This window comes from Procambarus clarkii, chromosome 23 (genome assembly GCF_040958095.1).
Source record: "Procambarus clarkii isolate CNS0578487 chromosome 23, FALCON_Pclarkii_2.0, whole genome shotgun sequence".
Classification (NCBI taxonomy): Eukaryota; Metazoa; Arthropoda; class Malacostraca; order Decapoda; family Cambaridae; genus Procambarus; species Procambarus clarkii.
Genome location: NC_091172.1, coordinates 25,345,940 through 25,368,038, shown reverse-complemented (window position 1 = coordinate 25,368,038; position 22,099 = coordinate 25,345,940). Strand labels below are relative to the sequence as shown.

Below are 22,099 nucleotides of genomic sequence, written 5' to 3'. Positions count from 1 at the left end.
ACTAAAAAATACAAATAATCGCCAACAGAACCTAAACACCTAACCTAACCTAACCTATGCCTATATATGCACAATATGCTAATATATTATAATATTAATTTATATTTGAGAAAATTCGCGTTTTGAATAAACAGCATGTTAAAATTTATGAATGCGTCTGTGGGGTCGACCGCTGGATGTAATGGACTTGAGTCGAGGACGGGTTGAAATGCTTCACCCACGTACTACAATTACAAATAACCGGCAACGGAACCTAAACACCTAACCTAACTTAACCAATGCCTAAATATAGACAATATGCTAATACATAATAATATTAATTTATATTTGAGAAAAGTTCTGTTTTGAATGGACAGCATGTTAACATTGATGAATGCGTCTTTGGGGTTGACCGCTGGATGGAATGGACTTGGTCTGAGAACGGGTTGAAAACTGAACTGCATAATCTAAATGTGGGTTTAACAAGAACAAAATATAATTTAAGAATAAAGTTAGATGTCTTAGTGCTAACGCTCCTATAAATAAAGCCCGGTAATGTTATTTGTCTTAATCCATACATCTACCCATTTATTGGTTGGCGGAGCGTTTGATATTTCCCGCGTTCAGGATTTTGAAATTTCGTCAGTTACAGCCCCGCTCCTGTGCCAGGTAAGTCTACTACGGGCTCACCATCGCCTGCGTTACTTGGGAACGTTTGTTCCCAGTAGCTGAATCTAAAACAACATTAGTTAGTTTAGTTTAGTTCATTTATTATGCACCCCATACCCATCTTGTGGGCGATCAACACCCTTAAATTTCGTCACTGACCAGCTGATATCTGGCAACTATCATCGTTACCAATGTTCAGAAGCCTTACCAATGCCTTTTTCAGCACTAGGCTGCAACTCCCAATCTTTCGTATATTTTAAAACACAATCTAGATATCGTCGTGAAGCTATTTTCATTCTTTTTTTCCCCCGAATTTACGCCCTGTCCTTTTTTTGTATCTAAGGATATATAAGAGTTCTGTTCATAGAGTTACAGGTGTTTTTGGCGTCATAATAACGCCATTTTCCGCGCGGGAAACTGTCACGGCATCAACTTGAGGATCTACCGTCTCCTTACCTAAGGCCGCTACATATTTCACTATAAGCACTTGACAGTTTAGACGTGGCCGTTCTAACAGAGATTATAGAGCACTTCAAATAAGAGCATAATTTAGTGTTATCGTTACCTAGGTCCAAGGGGGGTAATTAATAAAATAAGTAATTGTTTAGGTACCGCTGGAGCTGTAATAATATTCTCGGCTGGTTGGGGTACAGCAGTGCACTGCCTCTCCACCAGATGGCATGCTGCCATAATTGCCACTCATGTTCCTCTAACACCCAGTAAGCACTAACCACGCGCACGCTCGCACACAGGGGGCCCCCCCTCGAACCACGACTGAATTCCTCTGGTCAGAATGAACTTTTCATAGACACTTGGCTGGCAGTACGAGTTCTGTCTCCCTTGTTTGTGTCGGACTAGAGGAATTAAGGCAGGGTCAGGCAGGGCGGGCGCCACACTACACAGCACCACACACACAGTGGCCGGCCAGCGCACATCTCCAACATCTGTGACAAACAGTAAGTCATGTTGTTGCCCCAGAGAGCCCATACTAAAAGTTTCATGAGTTCTTTTAAACTAGTTTTTTATATATTTGCCACGGCAACGTCGTGTAAATGTTGGTATTTGGTTGCATAAAATTTACGCTCCAATAGCACCTTTCTCAAGTCACTTTCTTGCAGTGATCTTTTACTTAAGACGGCATCTTCATCTAAGACTTAATTTTAAGGCAGTAACTCCAGTGGAATGATTTGTTAATTGATGAGCCTTTTCGACAACATAATTAAATTTGTTAGGGATATTTATTTGTATATCTATTTACACAATAATATTTATCTATTTACACAATAAAATTTAAACTAAATTATGTGTGGTCAATGTTACTATGAGGTCCAGCATCAGTTTCAAGACCGTAGCTGATACTTTCAGGCAGGTTCCTTCAGGCGCTGCTTTAAAAGGGATATATCATGAAATATTCACAATCGACTGAGCATCTAATTAGAACACATTTGAGCAGAAAGTTTACGGGAAAAACAGATAAGAGAAACCCCTTATCTTCTGGGAACACTAAACAGCTGTCTCTGATACGATTACTCATCCTGTCTGAACAGATGAAGCAAGGATGGTAAATCATCTCACTCATCAGCGGCATGTGATAGATTGACCAACATCAGAATTGAATTTAGAAACTTGTGTAAGGAATCGGTCAGGTCCTTGTCTACCACTTATGTCAGACCAATCCTGAAGTATGCAACTCCAGCCTGGAGTCCATACCTAGTTAAACACTAGACAGAGTTAGAGAAGATTCAGAGGTGTCACCAGACTGGTCCCAGAACTGAAAGGTATTAGCTACTGTGTGGGCCGGTGTGGTTGATGTCCGGCCAGAGTGCCAGGGTCATCAACCACGCCCACCAGAGTGCCAGGGTCATCAACCACGCCCCACCAGAGTGCCAGGGTCATCAACCACGCCCCACCAGAGTGCCAGGGTCATCAACCACGCCCCACCAGAGTGCCAGGGTCATTAACCACGCCCGCCAGAGTGCCAGGGTTATCAACCACACCCACCAGAGTGCCAGGGTCATCAATCACGCCCACCAGAGTGCCAGGGTCATCAATCACGCCCACCAGAGTGCCAGGGTTATCAACCACGCCCCACCAGAGTGCCAGGGTCATCAACCACGCCCACCAGAGTGCCAGGGTCATCAACCACGCCCCACCAGAGTGCCAGGGTCATCAACCACGCCCCACCAGAGTGCCAGGGTCATCAACCACGCCCCACCAGAGTGCCAGGGTCATCAACCACGCCCCACCAGAGTGCCAGGGTCATCAACCACGCCCCACCAGAGTGCCAGGGTCATCAACCACGCCCCACCAGAGTGCCAGGGTCATCAACCACGCCCCACCAGAGTGCCAGGGTCATCAACCACGCCCACCAGAGTGCCAGGGTCATCAACCACGCCCCACCAGAGTGCCAGGGTCATCAACCACGCCCACCAGAGTGCCAGGGTCATCAACCACACCCCACCAGTGCCAGGGTCATCAACCACGCCCCACCAGAGTGCCAGGGTCATCAACCACGCCCCACCAGAGTGCCAGGGTCATCAACCACGCCCACCAGTGCCAGGGTCATCAACCACGCCCCACCAGAGTGCCAGGGTCATCAACCACGCCCCACCAGAGTGCCAGGGTCATCAACCACGCCCCACCAGAGTGCCAGGGTCATCAACCACGCCCCACCAGAGTGCCAGGGTCATCAACCACGCCCCACCAGAGTGCCAGGGTCATCAACCACGCCCACCAGAGTGCCAGGGTCATCAACCACGCCCACCAGAGTGCCAGGGTCATCAACCACGCCCCACCAGAGTGCCAGGGTCATCAACCACGCCCCACCAGAGTGCCAGGGTCATCAACCACGCCCCACCAGAGTGCCAGGGTCATCAACTACGCCCACCAGAGTGCCAGGGTCATCCACCACGCCCTACCAGAGTGCCAGGGTCATCAACCACGCCCCACCAGAGTGCCAGGGTCATCAACCACGCCCACCAGAGTGCCAGGGTTATCAACCACGCCCCACCAGAGTGCCAGGGTCATCAACCACGCCCCACCAGAGTGTCAGGGTCATCAACCACGCCCCACCAGAGTGCCAGGGTCATCAACCACGCCCGCCAGAGTGCCAGGGTCATCAACCACGCCCGCCAGAGTGCCAGGGTCATCAACCACGCCCCACCAGAGTGCCAGGGTCATCAACCACGCCCCACCAGAGTGCCAGGGTCATCAACCACGCCCGCCAGAGTGCCAGGGTCATCAACCACGCCCACCAGAGTGCCAGGGTCATCCACCACGCCCCACCAGAGTGCCAGGGTCATCAACCACGCCCGCCAGAGTGCCAGGGTCATCAACCACGCCCACCAGAGTGTCAGGGTCATCAACCACGCCCCACCAGAGTGCCAGGGTCATCAACCACGCCCGCCAGAGTGCCAGGGTCATCAACCACGCCCGCCAGAGTGCCAGGGTCATCAACCACGCCCGCCAGAGTGCCAGGGTCATCAACCACGCCCCACCAGAGTGCCAGGGTCATCAACCACGCCCCACCAGAGTGCCAGGGTCATCAACCACGCCCGCCAGAGTGCCAGGGTCATCAACCACGCCCCGCCAGAGTGCCAGGGTCATCAACCACGCCCGCCAGAGTGCCAGGGTCATCAACCACGCCCGCCAGAGTGCCAGGGTCATCAACCACGCCCCGCCAGAGTGCCAGGGTCATCAACCACGCCCGCCAGAGTGCCAGGGTCATCAACCACGCCCCACCAGAGTGCCAGGGTCATCAACCACGCCCCACCAGAGTGCCAGGGTCATCAACCACGCCCGCCAGAGTGCCAGGGTCATCAACCACGCCCCGCCAGAGTGCCAGGGTCATCAACCACGCCCCGCCAGAGTGCCAGGGTCATCAACCACGCCCGCCAGAGTGCCAGGGTCATCAACCACGCCCCGCCAGAGTGCCAGGGTCATCAACCACGCCCCGCCAGAGTGCCAGGGTCATCAACCACGCCCGCCAGAGTGCCAGGGTCATCAACCACGCCCCGCCAGAGTGCCAGGGTCATCAACCACGCCCCGCCAGAGTGCCAGGGTCATCAACCACGCCCGCCAGAGTGCCAGGGTCATCAACCACGCCCCGCCAGAGTGCCAGGGTCATCAACCACGCCCCGCCAGAGTGCCAGGGTCATCAACCACGCCCGCCAGAGTGCCAGGGTCATCAACCACGCCCCGCCAGAGTGCCAGGGTCATCAACCACGCCCCGCCAGAGTGCCAGGGTCATCAACCACGCCCCGCCAGAGTGCCAGGGTCATCAACCACGCCCGCCAGAGTGCCAGGGTCATCAACCACGCCCCGCCAGAGTGCCAGGGTCATCAACCACGCCCCGCCAGAGTGCCAGGGTCATCAACCACGCCCCGCCAGAGTGCCAGGGTCATCAACCACGCCCGCCAGAGTGCCAGGGTCATCAACCACGCCCCGCCAGAGTGCCAGGGTCATCAACCACGCCCCGCCAGAGTGCCAGGGTCATCAACCACGCCCCGCCAGAGTGCCAGGGTCATCAACCACGCCCCGCCAGAGTGCCAGGGTCATCAACCACGCCCCGCCAGAGTGCCAGGGTCATCAACCACGCCCCGCCAGAGTGCCAGGGTCATCAACCACGCCCCGCCAGAGTGCCAGGGTCATCAACCACGCCCCGCCAGAGTGCCAGGGTCATCAACCACGCCCCGCCAGAGTGCCAGGGTCATCAACCACGCCCGCCAGAGTGCCAGGGTCATCAACCACGCCCGCCAGAGTGCCAGGGTCATCAACCACGCCCCGCCAGAGTGCCAGGGTCATCAACCACGCCCCGCCAGAGTGCCAGGGTCATCAACCACGCCCCGCCAGAGTGCCAGGGTCATCAACCACGCCCCGCCAGAGTGCCAGGGTCATCAACCACGCCCCGCCAGAGTGCCAGGGTCATCAACCACGCCCCGCCAGAGTGCCAGGGTCATCAACCACGCCCCGCCAGAGTGCCAGGGTCATCAACCACGCCCCGCCAGAGTGCCAGGGTCATCAACCACGCCCCGCCAGAGTGCCAGGGTCATCAACCACGCCCCGCCAGAGTGCCAGGGTCATCAACCACGCCCGCCAGAGTGCCAGGGTCATCAACCACGCCCGCCAGAGTGCCAGGGTCATCAACCACGCCCCGCCAGAGTGCCAGGGTCATCAACCACGCCCGCCAGAGTGCCAGGGTCATCAACCACGCCCCGCCAGAGTGCCAGAGTCATCAATCCACGCCCCGCCAGAGTGCCAGGGTCATCAACCACGCCCCGCCAGAGTGCCAGGGTCATCAACCACGCCCGCCAGAGTGCCAGGGTCATCAACCACGCCCCGCCAGAGTGCCAGGGTCATCAACCACGCCCCGCCAGAGTGCCAGGGTCATCAACCACGCCCGCCAGAGTGCCAGGGTCATCAACCACGCCCGCCAGAGTGCCAGGGTCATCAACCACGCCCCGCCAGAGTGCCAGGGTCATCAACCACGCCCCGCCAGAGTGCCAGGGTCATCAACCACGCCCCGCCAGAGTGCCAGGGTCATCAACCACGCCCCGCCAGAGTGCCAGGGTCATCAACCACGCCCCGCCAGAGTGCCAGGGTCATCAACCACGCCCCGCCAGAGTGCCAGGGTCATCAACCACGCCCCGCCAGAGTGCCAGGGTCATCAACCACGCCCCGCCAGAGTGCCAGGGTCATCAACCACGCCCCGCCAGAGTGCCAGGGTCATCAACCACGCCCCGCCAGAGTGCCAGGGTCATCAACCACGCCCGCCAGAGTGCCAGGGTCATTAACCACGCCCGCCAGAGTGCCAGGGTCATCAACCACGCCCCGCCAGAGTGCCAGGGTCATCAACCACGCCCCGCCAGAGTGCCAGGGTCATCAACCACGCCCTGCCAGAGTGCCAGGGTCATCAACCACGCCCGCCAGAGTGCCAGGGTCATCAACCACGCCCCGCCAGAGTGCCAGGGTCATCAACCACGCCCCGCCAGAGTGCCAGGGTCATCAACCACGCCCCGCCAGAGTGCCAGGGTCATCAACCACGCCCGCCAGAGTGCCAGGGTCATCAACCACGCCCCGCCAGAGTGCCAGGGTCATCAACCACGCCCCGCCAGAGTGCCAGGGTCATCAACCACGCCCCGCCAGAGTGCCAGGGTCATCAACCACGCCCCGCCAGAGTGCCAGGGTCATCAACCACGCCCGCCAGAGTGCCAGGGTCATCAACCACGCCCCGCCAGAGTGCCAGGGTCATCAACCACGCCCCGCCAGAGTGCCAGGGTCATCAACCACGCCCCGCCAGAGTGCCAGGGTCATCAACCACGCCCCGCCAGAGTGCCAGGGTCATCAACCACGCCCCGCCAGAGTGCCAGGGTCATCAACCACGCCCCGCCAGAGTGCCAGGGGAGGGGCCACACCGGCTACCATACGTGAACGTCATCTCAACGTACTCTGGCACACATAATAGTACTTACCTATCAGTGACTACGGGGAAATGAGGACTATAGCTTGTGGCTTGCCTCCTAACCTTCCTTTTTTTTCAAAGGTTTGTCAAATCTGGCTTTACCTGGAGCATACCTGGAGAGGGTTTCGGGAGGTCTTCTACTCCCCGAGCCCGGCCTGAGGCCAGGCTCGACTTGTGATAACTTGGTCCAACAGGCTGTTGCTTGGAGCATCCCGAAGGCCCCCATATATCCACCTCAGCCTGGTTGGTCCGGCACGTCTTACAAGAACTTGTCCAAGTGCCTCTTGAATACCTCCACCTTCGTTCCGGTAATCTTTCTAGTGCTTGCTGGGAGGGTGTTGAACAGCTGTCGACCTCTGATGTTAAGTCAGTGCTCTCTGACTGTGCCTGTGGCACCTCTACTCCTCTGTTATGCATTTCCTTCCGTATCTTTCGCTCCAGTATGTTGTTATTCTATGTGCAAATTTGGGACCTGGCCTTCCAGTGTCTTCCATGTTTATATTATTTGATACCTTTCTCTACTCCTTTCCAGAGAGTACATTTTGAGAGCTTTGAGACGGTCCCAATAATTCTGATGTTTTATCGTTTCTATGCGAGCCGTATATGCTCTCTGTATTCCCTCTAATTGGGAGATCTCACTTTTTCTGAAAGGTGAAGTGAGTACCTTACCTTGAGGTTACCTGGAGTACCGATACTTGTACCGATCAATACTCAGGACCGGACAGCACCAGTGATTTGAATAGTGTTACCATTGTTGTGGGGTCCCTGGATTGAAGCTTTGGATAGATAGATATGGGTCTGAATCAGCTTAAAATCCTGATAGAAGAATTACGCAGGAAAAATAGAGACAAACTGCCGACTTCCTGCCCCCGTCAAGGTCACTAGGGAGACAGTGGTCTTAAGGAAACTTCAGATACAAAGAAAAATACACGCAAGGAGCGAGTGATAATTATGAGCGCGTTCATGAATATTAATCCCTTCTTGGAAGACGAATATGTTATTGGCATATCACCCTTATAGTATATACGCTTGTTTGTGTGGTGTTGCCAGCCTACCAGCCGGGAGAGGATGGGTAGGTAGGTGGCCTGACTGTAGGTCAACCAAGTTGCCAAGCGGTCAAGGTCAGGTGGAGGGAGGTGGCCGAGGTCAAGTGAAGCTCTGCAGCCTCCACTAGCATACTTGGACGCGTAGACCGTCAGTCTCTGAAAGATATCAAATTCTTAGTAACCATGAGCTCAAATAATGGTTGTCTTAGGAAGAAATACACACATCAGTTCTGCATGACTCACAGCGTGGGGTGCTTGGACGGGGACCATCAGCAGGTGACTGATAACTTTCTTTCAGGGCCGTATCACTGACCTGGTCACATGAAGTCCTGCCCTGAAGGACGAGGAGATACCCTGCGGGCAATGCCACAAAGGGCACCTTATACACGGTGTTCTGAGGCTGACAGGATAAGGTTGACCACAAAGCTCATGTAGATATTATAAAGTATCCCCCTGAGCCCACCTGGGGGAACTATTTTACGACCTTCGTTAGAGGGAGGTGAATTTCACCCGGCCTAAGAGTGCTCAGACATTTGGTAGGGCAGTGAATCAGTCCTCATGCAGGCGATGAGTCACAATAACGTGGCTAAAGTATGTTGACCAGACCACACACTAGGAGGTGAAGGGACGACGACGTTTCGGTCCGTCCTGGACCATTCTCAAGTCGATTGTGAATGACAATCGATTGTCGATTGACAATCGACTTGAGAATGGTCCAGGACGGACCGAAACGTCGTCGTCCCTTCACCTTCTAGTGCGTGGTCTGGTCAACGAATCAGTCCTCACTTAGCATAGACGTCATGAGGAAGTCAGGGAGGAAGAGGAGGTGGAGGCAGATTTCAGACAGAATTAGTGCATAACATTAACGCAAACGCTCAAATGCCACGGTCATTGTATACTTATGAACTGGCTGCCACGTCGTGAAGGATTACCAGGAAATGCCACTGTTAGACGAAGCTCCAAAATCTGTAATTAAGAGGAGTAATGCGGATATTGTCATAACAAACCACAGAGTCTAGCATAGATAAGCACCTTATTAGAGCAACACGGAAGATGCACAGTGACCATTATACAGTGGCTGTAACATCAGGACGGGAACCACTTGTTTTGATGACAGGGAACCACAGACGGACACGAGTACATTTCCACCGTATCAGGCTTGGATACCCGTGGGCATTGGAAATGAGCTTACAGGATCCAGAAGAAGAAGAGAGGAAATACCAGCACTGTGGTTTTCCACCATTCCCCCCCCCCCAACCATTTTGGGTGGACGGTAGAGCGACGGTCTCGCTTCATGCAGATCGGCGTTCAATCTCCGACCGTCCAAGTGGTTGAAGCACCATTCCTTCCCCCCCCCCCGTCCCTTCCCAAATCCTTATCCTGACCCCTTCCCAGTGCTATATAGTCGTAATGGCTTGGCGCTTTCCCCTGATAATTCCTTCCTTCCCCCCCCCCCCCCCATGCACTCAGGCTCTGTCAACCAAATAGTTTTCCCCTCTGACAACTTCCCTAGTAGTACTTCACTACTACTACTGCCCCCAACCTGCGGGCAGTAGACAGCCCTCCAGGTTGTAATTCTTATATACCATGTCGCGGTACAGTTGACTAGAGCGCGTCTGGGAGCATCCAACGCCTAGGTTCGAACCCTCATCAATGCCCTTGTGGTTCAGTGATGATAATGATAATCACATTATAAATGATAATCATCATACCAGCAATATGAAGCATCAAACAGGTGACTGAGGTGAGGGAGAGGACACGACCAGGGCCTCCCAGAGTGCCTGTGGCGGCGGCCGTCACTCACTCACCGCCCGGGAGTGCCTCTTGAAGGTCGCGAGTGAATAATGTCGTGCTATGCGATCAGTTTCTTGCTGCCTTGGACCCGTTTACGATGACGAGGCGGAGAAACAGCAGCGTTCTCACCTGCGCTCTCAAGGGCAGCAGCAATCAACACACTTATATCTAGAAGTGTGTATACCTCAACACACTTACATCCAGAAGTGTGTATACCTCAACACACTTACATCCAGAAGTGTGTATACCTCAACACACTTACATCCAGAAGTGTGTATACCTCAACACTATTACATCCAGAAGTGTGTATACCTCAACACTATTACATCCAGAAGTGTGTATACCTCAACACACTTACATCCAGAAGTGTGTATACCTCAACACACTTACATCCAGAAGTGTGTATACCTCAACACACTTATATCTAGAAGTGTGTATACCTCAACACACTTATATCTAGAAGTGTGTATACCTCAACACACTTACATCCAGAAGTGTGTATACCTCAACACACTTACATCCAGAAGTGTGAGTATATACCTCGCTCCTCCGAGTACATACAACCGGTCCTCCTTATAGAACGTCGCATTTTTGACGTATAGTCTACCTAAATTACCAGAGGACCCAAAACAGAAAACGGGACAGTACGTCACTTTCGCCAGCCGCTTCCAATTTCAAGTACGACAATTTTTGGCCTGATGTAAATAAAGCCTACGAGCGAAATGCGACTTTCTTTCAAGGAGGACAGGTTGGTACAGCCACCCTTAAGAGGAAGGAAGGAACTATCAAGGGAAAACGCCAAGCCATTACGACTATACAGCACTTGGAAGGAGTCAGGATAAGGGCTGGGGATGGGCCTGGGGGGGGAAGGGGGGTAGGGAATGGTGCCCAACCACTTGTGGACGGTCGGGGATTGAACGCCGACCTGCATGAAGCCAGACCGTCGCTCTACCGTCTAGACCAAGTGGTTAAAAGGAGGAAGAAACAGGTTATGATGTTGTTCCTGTTTTGTCCTTTGTAAGTGGTGAAGCGAGAAGCTGCATCTGTCGACATTGTCTGCAAGACAGAGTTGCTTTCACCCTGATGCCCCTGTTACCTAGCAGTAAATAAGTACCTGGGAGTTAGAAAGCTGCTACGGGCTGCTTCCTGAGGTGTGTGTAACAAAAAAGGAGGCCTGGTCGAGGACCGGGCCGCGGTGACGCTAAGCCCCGAAAACATCTCATGATAACCTCAAGATAAGGACACAATCAACCATGTGATCTGTGACAATAACAGCTAGGCTTGCATCACAAACAGCTATGGCATATGCAACTACTATGCAACACACTATGCAACACAAGATGATATAGAACATAAAAATCAAGAAAGTAAAAAATCTACCACTTTTGACTTTCTTCTCAACGTCATCGCGTCTCCCTACATATGTCGTGGTGCAGTCATCGGGAGGGTGAACCCTTCATGCAAACTGCACCTATTCTCAAGAAGAAGATATGCAACTAGACCTATATCACACATCATACGAGACATGAGCTTAGCTGCTAGGCTAATAATAAATACACTCATTTCAGCGCATGAAATGTTCAGTCACTTTAAGCTGGCCATCCATCAAGCGGACGTTCCTCGCTCTCTACACCAAGGTCAAGGGAGGAACACTTGCTACATCTTCATGTCCGCTGTTCCCAGCACGAGACAAGGACGACCATTAACCGAGCGGAGTTCGGAGAACCGTTGCCATTAGCGTCAATAAACAGGAGTCAGTCGCTGCGTTTAACGTCCCCTTGATCTGTTTAGCCACATGTGTGTTTAGTCACGTGTGTGGCTCCCGGCCCGCGCGCCTTGACCCACATTCACCCCACAATATATACACAATAACTTTAATGGGTTTTAATTATGTTGTCACATATATATTGATTTTTATGTTGTCATCTTGTGTTACCTCTTTAAGGAAAACTGTGTGTACATGAGTTGTGGTGATTAGGTCTTAATATATCATTACAGTTTGACTTGTTAGTATGCTTAGACTTTGTGCTTGAGGTAGTTCATCTAAAGCTGTACCCCTGGTAGTTTTACCTTGGAACGCGATCTGCCAAGTGGTTTACAACCAGCTCCTAAACCAGGGGGTGACCAGGGGGTGAAGAGTTAAGCATTATTACCCAGTTATTCGACTTGAGAATGGTCCAGGACGGACCGAAACGTCGTCGTCCCTTCACCTTCTAGTGTGTGGTCTGGTCAACATACTATAGCCACGTTATTATGACTCATCGCCTGCATTACCCAGTCGTCCATCCTTGCCCAAGGTTCGAACCCAGGCAGAAAACGGGATGAAAGTTCAGACATTAAACTATGATCTGCTTGTTGAGAGTTGGTTGGGGTTCAGGAAGTTACCCAGCTATGTGGGTATATTTAGAGTTGAGACAACTCTGTGCACAGTGAAATGTTGTCCACAGATATAACTTTCCCTTTATACCTCTTATCTGTTATTTGATTTGATGGACCAATTAAATTTTATCAAATTAATGTAGTTAACATTATTAAGCTTGATCATTTAGACTGAAAAACTTAAGCATGTAGCTCATGCAAATTTGCATACTTGCATGAGCTACATTTCTTGGATTTCCTCCAAGTTTCAATATGAAGACTACAAAATTATTTTGTTTACTTTTGCAGTGAGTGACAAAGGAGCACAAGATGAGCTGGAAGACTTCGAGAGACCTCAACCGCAAGTGGAAAAGAAATCCAGTCCTTTGACAGAGGCACAGGTGAAGGCAGCTCTGAGGCAGGACAAGGGCAGTGGGGCCACCCTGCTCTCGTGGACCACTCAAGACCTCACTAAGAAGGGCGACAACTTTATGGGCACTCTGAAGCGTCTCAATGTGTCTTTCTCTCAGGATGGCCAGAACCTCGAGGTGGCATACGTCGTGAAAGCTAAGCAAGAATTTGTGGATGGCATGAAAGAATTAAATAACATTATGTTTGAGAAAGAGTGTCTGTTCTACAGTATCCTGGTGCCATTGCTCAATGCTGAACTGCAGTCTGCCAACCTAGAGCCTTTACGACTTCCTCGGTACAACTTCCACAGTCTGGAGGAGAATGCTGAGGTGCTCATTATGGAGGACGTCACCCAACTTGGGTTCAAAATGGTTGATCGTAAAAATGGCCTTGATGCCGCCCATGCCGAACTGGTCTTCCTGGAGCTCGCAAGACTTCATGCCGCCTCCTACCTCCTTCAGACCAAACTCCCATCTGGAAACCTGGCGGAGGAATACTCCTTCCTGACGAAGGAATGGTTTAACTTCTCCGAGGGGGCTGAGAGGGAAATAGGTCCATTGTTCCAGAGCGATGTGAACATTTTAGTGAAAGTGGTGGAGACAGTCGATGGATATAAAGAGGTCCTGACTTGGCTGAAGGCTCTGGCACCCAGGACTGTGGATGTCTTCAAGGAGCAGATGAAGACGCAGGATCCGTTTGCTGTCATCTGTCATGGAGACTGTTGGACTAACAACTTCCTGTTCAGGTGAGCCACGCCATGTTTAATTATAATTTGTTTCTTAAAAAATGCATAAAAGCCTTTGCTGGACCTGTGATATAACAGTACAATGATAAAACAACATTGTTCATAAACGTTACAATGTTGGTGGTTCTCATTACCACGAGCTGAGCCATCAAATAAGGATTAACCTGAATTCTACCAATCTATATCTGTCAAACAGCATTTCTGTGTGTCCCAAGTTGGAGGCCAGGGGGCAGATTCCCGAAGTAGTTTCGCAAGTACTTACGAACATATATATCTTTCCTTAATATTTAACGGCTATGGTTACATTTATTAAAGTTTACAAGCATGAAAACTTGCCAATCAACTGTTGCTATTGTTATAAACAGCCTCCTGGTGCTTCAGAGCTCATTAACTGTTTAATAATTGCAAACAAAGCCGCCAAAGATTGAGAAAAGATGTACAGGTTCGTAAGTGCTTGCGTACCTGCTTCGTGAATGCGGCCCGAGATGTTTTTGCAGGGTGACTAGTGTGGGGGAGAAAGGTGACTGACATCAGTGGGTCGGGGTCATTATCCAAAAACCGGTAGTTAAAGAGGTTTTAAAGCCCTATTAACACGCAAAAATGACGTTAGTGAAGGTTCGACCCCCCCCCCCATGGAGCAACCTTTTGGGGGTTGCCCTAGGCCCTACTGGGTACCTCATTTAGTATTGATTTACTATTTAATAACACAAGCCACATACAGCTGCGTATTACCCTTAACACCATCTACACTACAGTGCCCCTAACTACTCTCTGGCTATCATTCTTAATAGTTATATGCAACAAGCATTTTCGATAATTTGTTGACATAAAACATTCTTGTTGCCACGCTACAACACGTCTGAGGTAAAGTACAAGCCTGGCCCCTGAACAAGAGGGGATCACATTAACGGCTGTTGGTAATAAGTGCCACTCTAATGGCAGTTGGTAATGAGTGCCACATTAACGACTGTATGTAAAGAGTGCCACGTTCTTTAATGGGAAGGAGGGAGCAGGGTGAGGGGGTTAGGCCTGAATGACTCAATAGCATATGCATAAATAGGAAGTAATAACTAGGAAGACCTTCACTAACTGTCATGTCACCGCGAGTTATTCGTGCCTTACTGCCCGCTTTAACTACTGGTTTCTGGAAATGGGAGCAAGATAACCTTACTCACTCTGCCGCACCGTAAACTACAGGGACATAAGTGATCATAAGCACAAGGGCCAAGAATAATAACAATAATAACAGGGGAAAACAAGGGATAATAATAATAATTGGAAACAAGGGAGAACTGACACTCTGGAGAAATTTACTTTAACTTGCTCAAGATCAAACTTAATTGAAGTACAAACAATAAAGATTCCTAAGTTAGTAACTTGAATGGAATTTGTCTATATTTACAAACACTTAGCTATAAAATACAGGGATCTTACTTTTTCCCTGGCATCCTCTGCAAGCATTATCACCAGTTAGCAGATGACAGAGCCTACAGTGGTTGTAGTGGAGGTGAAGTGTTGTCACAGCAACAACACTCACCTGAAGTGTCTCACACTTCCCAGAACCCGGTTTCCACTGTGGGAACCGGTGGTCAACCGGTACTGAGGTAAGGTTACATGTGATTAAGGACTGGGGTTGTTCCAAGGAAATAGGACTGATTATGAGGTTATTTGAGGTTTTGGGGCTTTTTTTTATTTTATTTGGGTGTATTTTACGTGTAATACAAGGGTCTGGAGGCTGTAGATTGGACTGTATTCGTACCATATATATACTAAAGCTACAGGATGAATTGGCGATTTACTAGCTTGGGGTTAAGTGTATTTCTCTATAAAACAACAGTGTTTTAAATACATTAGAAAATATATGGATATTCGTGCCATGCTGTAAAGTGACTTGTGGGGCAGGGAATGACAAGAGCTGATCTGATGATGCTGAATGGTCATATTATTTTGAATTTTGTTAAAGAAACTCACTGAACAGCTGTAGAACAATGGACCATTGTTGCACGATAACAAGAATTAAGAACAGCTTCGAGAAGCAGGATAATGTGCAGTAAAATCATTGAATGTCCGTTAATGTGTAACACGATAACATGTCCATTAACCAAAATGTGGACTGAGAGATTTCCAGTAAAATACCGAGCCTGGATATATTACGTTAAATATGAGAGTCTTAACTCCAGTCATAACGTGATCTTTGTTTACACAGGTATAACGAATCAGGTCGTCCCATTGAGGTCGTTCTCGTCGACATGCAGTTGTGTCGTCGAGGATCACCGGCCCTCGACCTCAACACCGTCGTTTACTCGAGCATCAGCGGAGAGGTTAGGTCAGCCAGCTTCAGCCACCTCCTGCATGCTTACTTCGCCTCCTTCACCAGTGTCATGAAGGCACGGGACGCCGCTCTCCCCTTCACCTACGACGCGCTCCTGCAGGAGTACCACAAGAGAAACATATTTGGCCTGCTGGTCGCCGCTGCCTATCTACCAACCGCTTTGGTCGAGGCAGACGACACCCCAGACTACACCCAGATGGGGGAGGAGTGGATGAAGCAGCGGGAGGAGACGATCAAAACTATAGTGACACGATGCCCTCTTCTGGTGACGTGGATGTGTAGTACGCTCGATGATATGATAGAGTTTGGTGTTGTTGGGAATGGTAGTCACCAGGCAGATCCAGTATGCCAAAAGTTGCAGGTGGAAGAAAAGTTAGATCAGGTGACAGAGGCACAGGTGAAGGCAGCTCTGAGGCAGGACAAGGGCAGTGGGACCACCCTGATCTCGTGGACCACTGAAGAGTTCACTAAGAAGGGCGACAACTTTATGTGCACTGTGAACCGTCTCAATGTGTCTTTCTCTCAGGATGGCCAGAACCTCGAGGTGGCATACGTCGTGAAAGCTAAGCAAGAATTTGTGAATGGCATGAAAGATTTTGCTAACATGGCATTTGAGAAAGAGTGTCTGTTCTACAGTATGCTTGTGCCATTGCTCAATGCTGAACTAAAGTCTGCCAACCTAGAGCCTTTACGACTTCCTCGGTACAACTTCCACAGTCTGGAGGAGAATGCTGAGGTGCTCATTATGGAGGACGTCACCCAACTTGGGTTCAAAATGGTTGATCGTAAAAATGGCCTTGATGCCGCCCATGCCGAACTGGTCTTCCTGGAGCTCGCAAGGCTTCATGCCGCCTCCTACCTTCTTCAGACCAAACTCCCATCTGGAAACCTGGCGGAGGAATACTCCTTCCTGACGAAGGACTGGTCTAACTACTCCGAGGGGGCTGAGAGGGAAATTGGCCAGGTGATGCAGAACGACATCAACATTCTAGTGAAAGCAGTCGAGACAGTCGATGGATATGAAGAGGTCCTGACTTGGCTGAAGGCTCTGGCTCCCAGGATTATGGATGTCTTCAAGGAGCAGATCAAGTCGCAGGATCCGTTTGCTGTCCTGTGTCATGGAGACTGTTGGACTGGCAACTTTCTCTTCAGGTGAGCCACGCTATATTGAATTATAATTGTAACAACACTTGCAATCAGGATAACAAATATTAATAATAAACATTAGAATGTTCAGTCAAATTATGAGGTATAAAGAATAACTATAACTATACCAATATTTAATAATACAAACCACATATAACAGTTCATTACACATAACATGATCTACTGTGTCTCCAAGAGCTCTGGCAATAATTCTTTATTGGTTACATAAAACAACTATATAAGAGAAAACATCTACGGTTTTCGAAGGTTGGCGGCCAAACTTGAGGCGAGCCTTACCCATAGGTCGGGAGTCAATACATTAGACAACCGACAGTTAGAATCAAGGGGTCCAAGAGCTAGCAGTTGGATTCTGCGGGCACAAGTAGTGAATACACACACACACACACACACATACAGTGATTAATTGACAGTTGAGAGGCGGGCCGAAACAACAGAGCTTAACCCCCGCAAGCACAACTAGATAAATACACACACACAGTCCGACAGTGGCACCAGATAGATTATGATAGATTGGATAAGTTCACCGACACGTTCACAAATACATTTACGAACTAAGGGGGATACGTTCACCGTTTCATATTATTTTAACTTTGAGGAACATAAATTCACACAACAGAGAAAGAACATTACTTAAAATTAACTTGCATGGGGATGGGGGTGCCTCTCTGAACACTTGAAAATGGAGAAATCATATACATGTACCCTCATTATTTTCACAATAGACACTTCAGTTGCCAAAATGCAAAAAGTGGTGATTTACTGTAAAATACTTTAGCTCGGATGTGATGTTCGTGACAAGAATGTTTTATGTCAACAAATTATCGAAAATGCTTGTTGCATATAACTATTAACCGGATGCATCAGGTTAAATCAGAGCTTTGACGCCGGTCGTGACGTGATCTTTGCCTCCACAGATACGACGAATCAGGTCGTCCCATTGATGTTGTTCTCGTCGACATGCAGTGGTGTCGTCGAGGATCACCGGCCCTCGACCTCAACACCGTCGTTTACTCGAGCATCAGCGGAGAGGTCAGGTCAGCCAGCTTCAGCCACCTCCTGCATGCTTACTTCGCCTCCTTCACCAGTGTCATGAAGGCACGGGACGCCGCTCTCCCCTTCACCTACGACGCGCTCCTGCAGGAGTACCACAAGAGAAACATATTTGGCCTGATGCAGGCCGCCTCTGTCCTGCCCACTACTCTGGTCGACGCAAGCGACATGCCAGACTTCACCCAGGTCGGGGAGGAGTGGATGAAGCAGCGGGAGGAGAAGATCAAAAGTATGGTGGCCCGATACCCTCATCTGGTGACATGGATGTGTAGTGTGTTGGATGATATGGTGGAGTTTGGTGTTGTTGATAAGGCTTCTCACTAGGCTCCTGGCCATAGTGAGGCAAAGTAGCCTAACCATCTTGATTCACGGGAACCAACAACCAAGCTTGACATAATATAACAAATGCCATATAAGAGGCTTTTAGAGGTCCTTTGGGATATATTCTCAAAATCCATCTCAATAAAATGAAAAGTATATTTCGTTTCATATATTGTCCTTATCTTAACAAATTAAATATTAAATAGTGTTTTGTCTGTATCATATTTTCTTCGTCAGACGACGCCTGATATTAACAAAGTGCTAAATATCATCAAATAATATATATAATATGTTAAACAAACTCACATTATCACTCTACAGGAACTGGAACCACAATAATATAACATTAAAAGACATTCATGTAGAATGTAATTTGCAAACACAATGATTAAACTAAACATTTCATGAACCTGCTTCGTTATCTTTCCATCTCAAAATACATGTGTAGTGTTGACCAGACCACACACTAGAAGGTGAAGGGACGACGACGTTTCGGTCCGTCCTGGACCATTCTCAAGTCGACTTGAGAATGATCCAGGACGGACCGAAACGTCGTCGTCCCTTCACCTTCTAGTGTGTGGTCAGCATACTTTAGCCACGTTATTGTGACTCATCGCCTGCACATGTGTAGTATTAAGCCTTCAGGTGTTATATTTATATGGGGGCCATTTCCCTTAGACTTGTTTAATTTTTTAGAGAAAATAATTAATCCTAAAAATAAGAAAGAAAATAATTGTACAAAACAATTGTAAATGCTATGTTGTTGTTGTTTTAGATTCAGCTACTTGGAACAAAAAGTTGTAAGTAGCACGGGATATGGTGAGCCCGTAGTGGAGTTTAGAGTTTTTCCAACTATAGAACATATTCAAATATCCAACATAAGTCCTATCATGGCCTACGCGACTCCAGAACAGCCACGCATTCAAAGTTTCCCGGATTGTAGGTGTTTAAAGTTGATGGAATTTAAGCGCGTGTTAACAGCTACACGATGACCATACTTATCTTTTCACACATAAATTGCACTAAATTTATTAAACTCCTCTAATAGCTATCGCAATGCCTCAAGAATAATGTTTAGTAGAAGGAAGTAAACAGATAGACATCGAAACTAGAAAATGTATGTGTGTGAAAAGTTGAAGAAACTCCAACGTGTTTCCCATTTTTGAATCATTACTTAATCTTCAGAAATCTGCTCAGCTAAATTATTAGCCGTAAATTCAGTTTATTAAAAAGTATTTAAAAACGAATGAATTATCTGTATTATTATTATTAATTAACAATCAAAGGAAATTACAATCGAAACCTCCGTTACTAATGTACTGGACCTCAATTAGCTTTATTAAAGAGAATCAATTAATTGTGCATTAAACACAATAGGCAGCCGGGAGCAATAGATCTTCGTCACTCTCCCCTAGAAGAAAGAGGAGAGTGTTGCATCTCTCTCCAGCCTGTTAACAAGAACACTGCTTAGTGTTCTTAAAAAAAAAATAACTTGCGCCTAGCATTGTCCTATTTATTTATAGTCATATTTTTTTATTGTGTGTCCAGAAGAAAAGATCTCCTTAGAGAAAATCCCTCAGCAAGATAAGTCAGCCAAACCAGAGGATACTCTGACCGGTGTCTGGGGGTCATTCCACATTAGCTACAACATACAGGTCAGCTTAAAATCAATGAATCATTGATACCAGGTTTTTTGGGAGGGGATATTTACCATGACGTAACTGTGACACTTATTATGAAGCAGGATAACGTCAAAACATCCAATGAGTAATACTCAAAACCTCGGATTGTTAAAAAGGAGAGAACAATGAAACATTCACTGCTTTATCTTCTGAAAGATGAATCACTGAGTATGGAGAGAGATATACTGTTGCATCAAATGTTAAATTTATGCGACGAGTTTTTTTAGGTGAATTCTAAGTGAGTGAAGACCGGTCAAGGGCAACAGTTGCCTCGCTTCTAATCCAAACCTTGAGTTTCCACAGTGAGAGGCAGAGAAAAGCTTGGTTAACCTGCAGGTCCACTGCATTAACAAAAAAAAAATTACTCTTAAACAAAATACTTTTTTCTCGTGAAATTACATAAACAAACAACAAATAATAAGGAAATTAACATTTATTGTAAGCAAAAAAATAACTATTATAATGTGGGTGCTAGACGCTGAAAATGGTATTTTCTTTTCGTAGCCTCCTAACACAAGGATAACATTAAGAAATCTTACTAAGCTACATAATGATATACAGGGAATAGACTTTTGCTTATTATTTCACTATTTTGCTTTTGACGAGATGGGAAAGTAGGAATTTCCTCCTCCCATAAAAAAGGAGGAATGTTTTAATTGTTCCGACCACAGTGAAACCCCCAAATGATTTCTTTCTATATCGAATAGAGCATATGACTCACCCATATAATACTACTATTCAAGTTCAATACAACTCTGGGACCTCTTCTCTTATCAACCCTACACAAATGATATTTGCAAAGTTTCGACAATGACTAAACCATACTTTTTTGTTGACAATACTTTATATATCACAGTCAAAAACTGTGACATTACATTACAACACGTTAATTACAGAATTAGATAAAACTTCCTAAATAGTTTGTTGTCAATAGGCTTTCCCTAAATATTAGCAAGACTTAATGTATGATACTCAGCCTGTCAAAAACAAAGGCCAAATGCTCATTAATCCAGCTGCCAAACCCCTTGTTTATGAATGAAAAACACTTTACACACGACTCACATCTGATAACGTTCGAACATTTCTGGATCAGTGTTTCATTGACGACTTCTGTTGGAATCGCGCATATATATAAATGCTTCACCCGGTGGTGAGCCGGTGGCTGAGCGGACAGAACACTGCACGCGTGATCCTGTGGTCCCGGGTTCGATCACGGGCGCCGGCGAGAAACAATGGGCAGAGTTTCTTTCACCCTGATTCCCCTGTTACCTAGCAGTAAATAGGTACCTGGGAGTTGGGCTGCTTCCTGGGGGTGGAGGCTTAGTCGAGGACCGGGTCGCGGGACACTAAAGCCCCGAAATCATCTCAAGATAACCACCCACGAGCTTCAAATATATACATATAATTGCCCTCAGAACTAACAAACCTAACCTTAACTTATCCTAGGCCCTAACTATACATAAAAATATATTACACACTAATTAATATTAATTTATATTTCAGAAACTGTAGATTTGGTTACACGGTACATTAAAATTAACGACTGCATCTTTGGAAGAGCGTCGCCTGAGGCTGGGCAGGTAATATCACAATACAGTCAACATGAATATATGCAACAGAGTCCCAAGGATATGTGGAAAATCCCAACCACAACTATATTTAGTATGACAATATTGCACATCATGTTACTGTAATCTCGTAAAATTATAACAAGAACCTTTTCACCTCACAGTATGTATACATATAATTTCTTTAGCGGCAGTTTAAACACGGCAAATCTATATTATGTTATGATATTCCTAATTGTTAACTTCTACCATTAGATAAACAACTTCACTAAGGATACGAGGATATTCCTCATTATGCCAATATTATATTATTCTTTATCTCAGATGCTGTTTAGCATACCTTCTACCATTAGAAGGTATGCTAAACAGATATGTTTAGAACAAACAGATAGCTATGAACATTAGAAGATATGTTCATACATTGTGTAGGAATCATGGGTAACCCACTATTGTATTCCTGTTTTAGTTCAGGAATACAATCTGTGTCTGTTGGAACACGAGAGATATTTCGTACCTA

At 47.8% G+C, this 22,099-nt stretch overlaps 1 protein-coding gene across 1 annotated transcript; it reads left to right on the top strand.

Annotated features, from left to right (window-relative positions):
- The first annotated feature begins 1,288 nt into the window (after positions 1–1,288).
- Positions 1,289–18,490, top strand: LOC123763926 (uncharacterized). Its single transcript, XM_045751243.2, has 4 exons — positions 1,289–1,604; positions 12,616–13,462; positions 15,669–16,946; positions 17,876–18,490. Coding segments are annotated over exons 1-4 (2,586 nt in total). The 5' UTR covers positions 1,289–1,603; the 3' UTR covers positions 18,336–18,490.
- The last annotated feature ends 3,609 nt before the right edge of the window (positions 18,491–22,099 follow it).